Source organism: Bison bison, unplaced genomic scaffold (genome assembly GCF_000754665.1).
Source record: "Bison bison bison isolate TAMUID 2011002044 unplaced genomic scaffold, Bison_UMD1.0 scf7180017864108, whole genome shotgun sequence".
NCBI classification, from domain to species: domain Eukaryota; kingdom Metazoa; phylum Chordata; class Mammalia; order Artiodactyla; family Bovidae; genus Bison; species Bison bison.
The window spans coordinates 3,802,172-3,811,147 of record NW_011494680.1 but is presented as its reverse complement, the minus strand read 5'-3'; the positions used below and the strand labels follow the sequence as shown (position 1 = coordinate 3,811,147).

Below are 8,976 nucleotides of genomic sequence, written 5' to 3'. Positions count from 1 at the left end.
CAAAAGAATTTAATCATTTCATCTAGGTTGTTAGGATGGTTGGCACAAATCTTCACAATTTATCATCATTATTTTAATGTGTATATTTGTAGTGATTTTTGAACCATTTCAAATTCAATAAGTGGAATTTATTTTACTCTTATTTTCCAGCTTCTAATCTTCTAATCTGAGATCATTGATTTTAAAGCTTTCTTATCTTCTTGTAAAAGCATTTATAACTACTCCTCCCTTTAAGTACTACTTTAAGCATTCCACACTTGTAATATACCATAACTGGCTTATCATTCTGTTTGCAACATTATATTGAATTTGTTTTTTGACCCATAATTTTAGAAAATTTTTTGCTTAATTTGCAAAAGAATGATATTATGAAATATTTTATAGCTATAATTTCAGATTTATTTCTGTTGTCACAGGTCATACTATATTATTGCACATCTTTGACAATTATTTGAGTTTGTTTTGTGGCCAGGATATAAAAGAAGATATGTTCATCTTGGTGAATTTTGTAATGTACGTATGAACAGATGTGTATTTTGAAGTTGTTCAGTAGAGTGCATCATAAATACCAAGTAGGTCAAGTTGTTGAGAATGTTGCTGTGATTATGTACTAATTTTTTTGTCTAGTTTTTCTAAACTAGTGTTAAAATCTGATTATTTTAATTAACTTATCATTTGATTATATTTGGCTTACTATTTTGTGGCTCTATTATTAAATATATACATATTTATGATTATCAATTCTTAATGAATTGATTTTTAATCATTATATTCTTCTTAATCTCAGGTAATATTTCTCATCTGGAAGTCTACATTATCTAGTATTAAAAATCCCACTCTAGGCTGGGGGCGCTGCCGGCGCCGCCCTCCGCCCTCTCTACCAGTAGGCCGATTCTCTTGGTAGCAGTCGGTGGGGTGGGGAAATGGTCGTGCTTTCGGTGCCCGCCGAAGTCACTGTGATCCTGTTAGATATCGAAGGTACCACAACCCCGATTGCTTTCGTGAAGGACATTTTATTTCCTTACGTCAAAGAAAATGTTGAAGAGTATCTGCAGGCACATTGGGAAGAAGAGGAGTGCCAACAGGATGTCAGGCTTTTGAGGAAACAGGCTGAAGAGGACTCCCACCTGGATGGGGCTGTTCCAATCCCAGCAGCCTCCGGTAATGGGGCGGACGACCCGCAGTGGATGATCCAGGCCGTGGTGGATAACGTGTACTGGCAGATGTCCCTGGACCGGAAGACCACGGCACTGAAGCAGCTGCAGGGCCACATGTGGAGGGCGGCGTTCAAGGCTGGGCACATGAAAGCGGAGTTCTTTGAAGACGTGGTTCCGGCCGTCCGGAAGTGGCGAGAGGCTGGGATGAAGGTGTATGTCTATTCTTCAGGGAGTGTGGAGGCGCAGAAACTATTATTTGGGCATTCTACAGAGGGGGACATTCTTGAGCTTGTGGATGGTCACTTTGATACCAAGATTGGACACAAAGTGGAGAGTGAGAGTTACCAAAAGATCGCCAGCAGCATTGGCTGTTCAACCAACAACATCTTGTTTCTGACGGATGTTTCCCGAGAGGCCAGCGCTGCTGAGGAGGCGGGCGTGCATGTCGCTGTGGTGGTGAGACCGGGTAACGCAGGGCTGACTGATGATGAGAAGACCCACTTCAGCCTCATCACGTCCTTCAGTGAACTGTACCTGCCTTCCTCAACCTAGAGGAGGAGCCCCGAGGAAGGCCAGGCTGTCTTCACAGCGTCGTCCCTGTCGTCTAGTTTTATTCTAATGGTAAAAGGCATTTGCTTAAAAAATACAGATATAAACACACACGGAAGGTTTGTTAAGTGTGTGTATGTTCAAATTTCCTTTCACAAGCACATAGTGGAAAAAGAGTCTCAGTTCAGTGAAAAGGAAACATTTTAAAGATGCTCTATATGTAGAAATTGTTTGGGACCACAACTCTAACCCTTATGGAGGGCGACGTATAGTTGAGAGAAGAGATTATGACTGAACAGGTCAAATGTGTTAATGTTTATCAAGTCATGGATCAAAATAGGTTGGTTTGAGTGGTTTCTCAGAAGCCTTGTTATTTTGAAACTAGAAGTATTTCAAAGACATTCCTAGTAATAATCTACTTCCCCTTTTAAATTGTGAGTTTAAGATTACAACAACCTAATTTGAAACTATTAATCTCTCTGTTTACAAATGACAAAGCTATTTGTTTCTGCTCCAGAAGAGAGCAGAGTTGGGAAAGAAAATGCATGTGAGTCTTGATTAACCAAGTGTTTATTACTTGAGAAACTTGCTGATCATTGTGGTACCCACAGCAAGCAGTTGCCTTACCAGTGGAAAAGATGCACTAATGTAACAGCTAAAATAGAAATGTGCTTCCTAAGGTGTAACCAAACAGCCCTAATCTTGCCCCTTGTTACAGATCAGAGATGCCCAGCTAACTACTTCTTAGCACAGTTTGAGAACATATGTTAATTCCTGTTCACTATTAAAAAATAAATGGTTTACTGAAATTTGGCCAAAAGACCTAGAGCCCTGATATCTAATATGAAGTGGATGCAAGAAATGTAAATTTTATAACAGCATTATTTATCCTGGTTCAGCCTAATGGGATGTCATGTCAGTTTCATATGATTAATAAAAGCATTTTCTTCTTCAAAAAAAAAAATAAAATAAAAATCCCACTCTAGCTTTAGGATAAATATTTGCATGGTATATCCTTTTCCATTTATTTTTTAGCATAGCTGTATCTTTATATTTAAAATGCACATCCTGTTCAGAGTATATAGTTGGGTCTTTGTTATTCATTCAGAAAAATACCTATTTATTGGAATGTTTATTCTAATAATATTTAATGCAATTATTGGTCTAAGTCTTCCAATCTATTACTTGTTTTCTGTTCACCTCTCTACTGCTTTGTTTTGCTTTATTTTGTTGATATTGTTATGCTTCTGATTCTCTTTCTTAATTTCTTTTCAAAAACTAGAATGATTTTTAGAATTCTACATTACTTTGTCATTTGATTATTGACTGTAGTCTTTATTTTTAATGGTTTTAATTCTACAACCTGTGTAATTCTAGTTAAAATTGTATTCCTAAACATAAAATATAGAAATCTCACAAACATATAGGCCCATTTACCCACATCCACTTTTCTTTGTTTCTGTAGTTTGCAGTTCTTTTGTCTTTAATTGAAATGAAGTCTACTCCTCATAAACATGTTTCAAGGATCAGCCAGAAACTAGGGCAGAGTTTACATGCTAAACTTGGGCCCTCTTTCTTTGGTTCCTTCTTTTGTAAGATTCTCCCTTACTGCCTGGCATGTTTAGTTTTACCAGGATTTATATTCTGCACACTCAGAACTTCAGCGTTTTAGTGTCATATTTCTGTTATGGTTTATTGACTTGGTAATTTTGAGCAGCTATCTAAATTACAAGGACCATGCAGTTATGTGTAGGCCCAGGGGAAGAGTAAACAGCAAATACGAGGAGACTTGCAAAAGGCTTCATCTAGAATAGAGCTGCATGCTCAGTCACTCAGTTGGGTCTGACTTTTTTGCGACACCATGGACTGTGGCCCTCCAGGCTCCTCTGTCCATGGGATTTCCCAGGCAAGAATACTGGAGTGTGTTACAACTTCCTACTCCAGGGGATCTTCTCAACCCAGGGATCAAACCCATATCTCTTGAGTTTCCTGCATTGGCAGAAGGATTTTTTACCACTAGCGCCACCTGGGAAGACTATATAATGCATAAACTTACAAAATATATGTTAATTAGCTGTTTATATTATTGGTAAGGCTTCCAGAAAACAGAAGGCCATTAGTAATTAAGTTCTAGAGGAGTCAAAGTTATACACAGATCTGACTGCTCGGGGGACTGGAACCCATACCTCCCATGCTGTCCAAGTTCAACTTATGTATTTGAAATTCTAAAGTATATATATGAATGAAAATCTGCCATTCACCTGGGGTTGTGGCAGTTTTGACAATAATTCTCCCCACTAATGACTATTCAAAATTCTTTAACTGCTCCTGAGAACTGTCTGAACCAAATGGGGAGATGATTGCTCACAGGCTGATTTAAGTATCATCCTAAATACATGTTAAGAAAAGATTTTAAAAACCAGAAGTTTCTTAAATCTGTGCTATGCTAATTTTTAAATGCTTTCATTCAATCACTTGTGTTCCCTACTCATAAATAATATACAATCTCAAGCTGGCCAAGTATCACTGATTTGCTTTTTTCCCCTTCTTCTATAAGAGTCCACAGAATTTGTACTTAATGGAACACCTCACATTATAGATTCATCATATGCTTATTTGTCTTCTTTGCTTTACTGTAGAATATACTAGGGCTTTTAGCTGTGGCTTTTATAATTTCAAATATTATTCCATTATCACTTCTAGATACATTCATAACTTGGTCTATGTAGTACATTTGGTACATGGTCCTGTTTTCCACACAGGAATTCTCATATTAAACAAACAGCCTGTGAAAAATTCATTCAAGCAAGTATTACAAAAAGTAATTAAATTCCTTATCCATAGAAGATATGTTCTGTGAGATATGTTTATATTTTAAAAGAGTAATTTAATTGTTTCCAATTTTATTTTTAAATTTGGGCCATTTCTAATGCTTACCTGGACCATTCATTTCTTTTAGGTGATAGAGAAATAACTAATATTTAATTCCATGACTAAAATACATATTTGGTGACATATGAAAATGTCATCAGGTGACAATTTGGATCTGTTTAGCAATACATGTGCAATATGACTTTTTATGGGGCTAATGACAATTTTGCCTTTTGCCAAAATTGGGCATTTGCCCTGATCACAATTGTAGTTGGAAGCAAAAGATTGCTGGGGAAAAAAGGTGTCTCTGATGAGATTCAGAAATAATATATTTTGTGTATTGAAGAATTTACAATTTTAGTTGTTCCTATCATTTATTCTTTGTTAGAAAATAATCACATACATTTGATATGTTTGTGCAACATAGTTAGTAACACCTACCCTAGGAAATTTTGTACAGCAGAGCCCTGTGCATCCCACTATCAGTTATACACGACATGAACTCAAAATATTGAATGTACAGCCACTATGGAGAACAGTGTGGAGATTCCTTAAAAAACTGGAAATAGAACTGCCTTATGATCCAGCAATCCTACTGCTGGGCATACACACTGAGGAAACCAGAAGGGAAAGAGACACGTGTACCCCAATGTTCATAGCAGCACTGTTTATAATAGCCAGGACATGGAAGCAACCTAGATGTCCATCAGCAGATGAATGGATAAGAAAGCTGTGGTACATATACACAATGGAGTATTACTCAGCCATTAAAAAGAATACATTTGAATCAGTTCTAATGAGATGGATGAAACTGGAGCCTATAATACAGAGTGAAGTAAGCCAGAAGGAAAAACATAAATACAGTATACTAACACACATATATGGAATTTAGAAAGATGGTAACAATAACCCGGTGTATGAGACAGCAAAAGAGACACTGATGTATAGAACAGTCTTATGGACTCTGTGGGAGAGGGAGAGGGTGGGAAGATTTGGGAGAATGACATTGAAACATGTAAAATATCATGTAGGAAACGAGTCGCCAGTCCAGGTTCGATGCACGATACTGGATGCTTGGGGCTAGTGCACTGGGACGACCCAGAGGGATCGTATGGGGAGGGAGGAGGGAGGAGGGTTCAGGATGGGGAACACATGTATACCTGTGGTGGATTCATTTTGATATTTGGCAAAACTAATACAATTATGTAAAGTTTAAAAATAAAATAAAATTAAAAAAAAATATTGAATGTCCCCATGGAAAAAACATATGGAGACTGACAATACATTTGAAGCATAAATACCCTCTGGAGTTCACAATGAGTCAAGAGATAGGTTATCAGAGGAATAACTGTACTTTTAAACCACTCCAAGGTATAGGGGATGCTTTCATCATTAAGTAAATTATTATAAGAAAACAAGATATAGATTGTATATTTTGAACATCTTCTTTTAGTAAAGTACTGAGAGGAATCTATAGTAATGAGAAGAACACCACTATTCAAAATCCATGTGACGATCAGTCTCTGACCCCGTGGGAAATTCAGTCTATGGGTAACCCAGTATCTACTCTCTTCACCAGCTCTCTTCTTGTGTATCCTTCTATATCTATTATCCAGGTTTGGTCCCTGTGTCATGGTGGGGCTACTTGCTGACTTCAATGTCTATTCTGCCACTTTGCTCAGTACTATATAACTTTTCTTTTTTATCTGACTTACCATCCAGGAAAATAAAAAAATTATATTTCTAGGAATATTTGGGTACAGGAATCATTAAACACTCTTTAAAAGTTTCTACATTTTCTTTCAAAAGTGGCTATCCAACCTATAGATAAGGTAGTGATGGATTTTGTGATTTGATATGAGGGACACCTCTGAAACGGCACCCTTACCTAAAATTCCCTTTGTGTCTTCCAGACATTCTTCTTTAATGGGGTATAGTTGCTTTACAATGCTGTGCTAGTTTCTTCTGTACAGTAAAATGAATCTGCTCTATATAAATACACATGGCCCTTCCCTTCTGGATTTCCCTCCCATCTACACCATCACAGAGCATCAAGTAAAGATCCCTATGCTCTACGGCATAGAGAAAAGGGAACTCTCTTACACTGTTGGTGAGAATGTAAACTGTACCACCACTATGGAGAACAGTGTGGAGGCTCCTTAAAAAACTAAAAATAGAATTGCCACATGATCCAGCAGTCCTGCTACTGGGCATATACCTCAAAAAAACTATAATTCAGAAAGACACAGATGTTCAAGTGACTGAAATGTTACCATTATTAATACATCCCATTGACTATAAAATAAAATGTGTACTCATTGTCCAAATTCAAATAAATATGGGTTTATTATTTTTAACTTTTACCAGAAATAACATATAATATCTTATCAATAGAATTTAAAACAAATTTTATTAGAAGAATGGAAATTAAAGATATTCTGAGTGTTCCTACCTCCATAGAACAAAATCTGTGTTTAACAAAATAAGATCAAAATAGTTTACAACTGTCTTCCTGAGTTAGAAACATAATATCTTGGCTTGGACATGCACTAAGAAGAGTCTAAAACTGGATTTAACTCATATTCCTTTAAAAAGTAAAAAAAAAAAGAAAAAATCTTTCCTTTCATGTTTTGGGAAATGGGGGTATTAACCACAGTGATGGGGAAAAATCCATAGATGTCTCAAAAGAAACAATAAGCAATATCTTGCCTAAAACCCCAGAATCCTAGGCAGGAATGACTACTGAGGACTCTAGTTTCAGTGTGATTTTTTGGAACAAGAGGATAAGCCCTCTGTCAGAGTGGTAGAATAAAAAGTCCTTCCTATTTCAGAGGTAGGATCTATTTTCATCACATGTATTTAGAGAAAGGATTAGCAAAGGTGTGCTGTGCTGATAATTTTAGGGGCTAAAGAATGTATTCATGAATTTCATAATACCCATGGAAATGGGGTAAGACTGACACATAAAAACGTGAGTGACGAGTAAAGGATGATACATCATGAGCTAAGTGGACTGTTTTCAGGCACTTGCAAGATTGAATCAAACCAGGCATCTGTCTTCACAGATTTTAGACTTAGGATATATGTTTTTTCCCCCTTTTAATCCATCCTTTTTATGCTCTTTCAGAGTTTTCAGCAGTCATATCTAACCCTCAGTGCTTTTCACGAAGACACACTTCACCCTCAATACTCTCAATATTCATATTTTTCTCTGGCAGAGTATGTTCATTTGCAAATCACAGAATCTAGAGTGGGAACAAGCCTCACCGTACATTTGTATTTCTGAATTTTAAGTTTCAGCAACTAATATGAATTTCCTTGGAAGTCTGATGAAAACTACAGAGCTTCTTATTCTGAAATATACACTTATCTGTGTGCACGCAAGCACATAGACACACACATACAGATACATATACATTTGATACAATAGATTTGTTCACCAACTGCCTGAAACTCTTCTACAGGTGCCTTGGATTACTACAGATTCTGAGAGAACAATTCTAATTGTAGGCAGTTTGCTGTGTGCTATGCTAAGTCACCTCAGTCATGTCCAACTCTTTGCAACCCTGTGGACTGTAGCCCACCAGGCTCCTCTGTTCATGGGATTCTTCAGGCAAGAATACTGGAGTGGGTTGCCATGCCCTCCTCCAGGGGATCTTCCTGACCCAGAAATTAAACCCATGTTCTTATGTCTGCTGCGTTGGCAGGCAGGTTCTTTGCCACTAGTGGCACTGGATAGGTGGTTTATAGCCTCTCAAAGTCTTCCTCTATTATTCTATGCCTGGATAGTCTCAAACAAGTTGCTCTCCTTTATTTCTGCAACTTGAACCTTACATTATTAAAATCTAAAATTGTCCTGTATTGGCAAATGCAAATGATTACTTTTAAAGTAAACAAGGCCCTAATGTATAGCACAAAGAACTATAGCATTCTGTGATAAACTGTAATGGAAAAGAATATAAAAAAGAACATATGTGTGTGTATCACTGAGTCACTATGCTGTATTGCAGAGATTGGCACAACACTGTGAATCAATTGTACTTAAATAAAACAAATAAATATTAAAGTAAAATAAAATTGCCTAGTTTTCTCTCCCTTTTCAAAAATGTTTTAGATTTCCTTTTGAATTTGGCAACTATGGCATAGTAATAACTGCTGTAATTGAAACTTTTCAAAAACGTTAATTTTACAGAAGGATCTGTCAATCATATTAAACTAGAGAAAGAACAAATTAAAAAATGAGAACCAGCTCACAACTTCTAGAGCTTGTTAACTGTAGGAAGCTGTATATTACAAAGAAATGATTACAGGAGAGAGAACAGAATATCAAAGCCTTATTTTTTAATTTAACTTTTCATTGAGGTATAGTTGATTTACAATGTCGTGTTGATTTCTGCTG

General features: G+C 36.6%; 1 protein-coding gene across 2 annotated transcripts; it reads left to right on the top strand.

Moving 5' to 3' along the window:
* The first annotated feature begins 848 nt into the window (after positions 1-848).
* On the top strand, positions 849-2,656 carry LOC104987848 (enolase-phosphatase E1). Of its 2 annotated transcripts, XM_010838931.1 has the most exons (2): positions 861-883; positions 1,008-2,656. In XM_010838931.1, exon 2 carries the CDS (start codon positions 1,188-1,190, stop codon positions 1,707-1,709), a length of 522 nt encoding a protein of 173 aa, XP_010837233.1. In that variant the 5' UTR covers positions 861-883; positions 1,008-1,187; the 3' UTR covers positions 1,710-2,656. The 2 variants fall into 2 exon arrangements, with proteins under 2 accessions (XP_010837232.1, XP_010837233.1); XM_010838930.1 differs by having other exon boundaries at positions 849-2,656.
* The last annotated feature ends 6,320 nt before the right edge of the window (positions 2,657-8,976 follow it).

Coding starts and splice junctions, on each gene's coding strand:
- LOC104987848 (XM_010838930.1), top strand. CDS start 924: ATGGTCGTGCTTTCGGTGCCCGCCGAAGTCACTGTGATCCTGTTAGAT.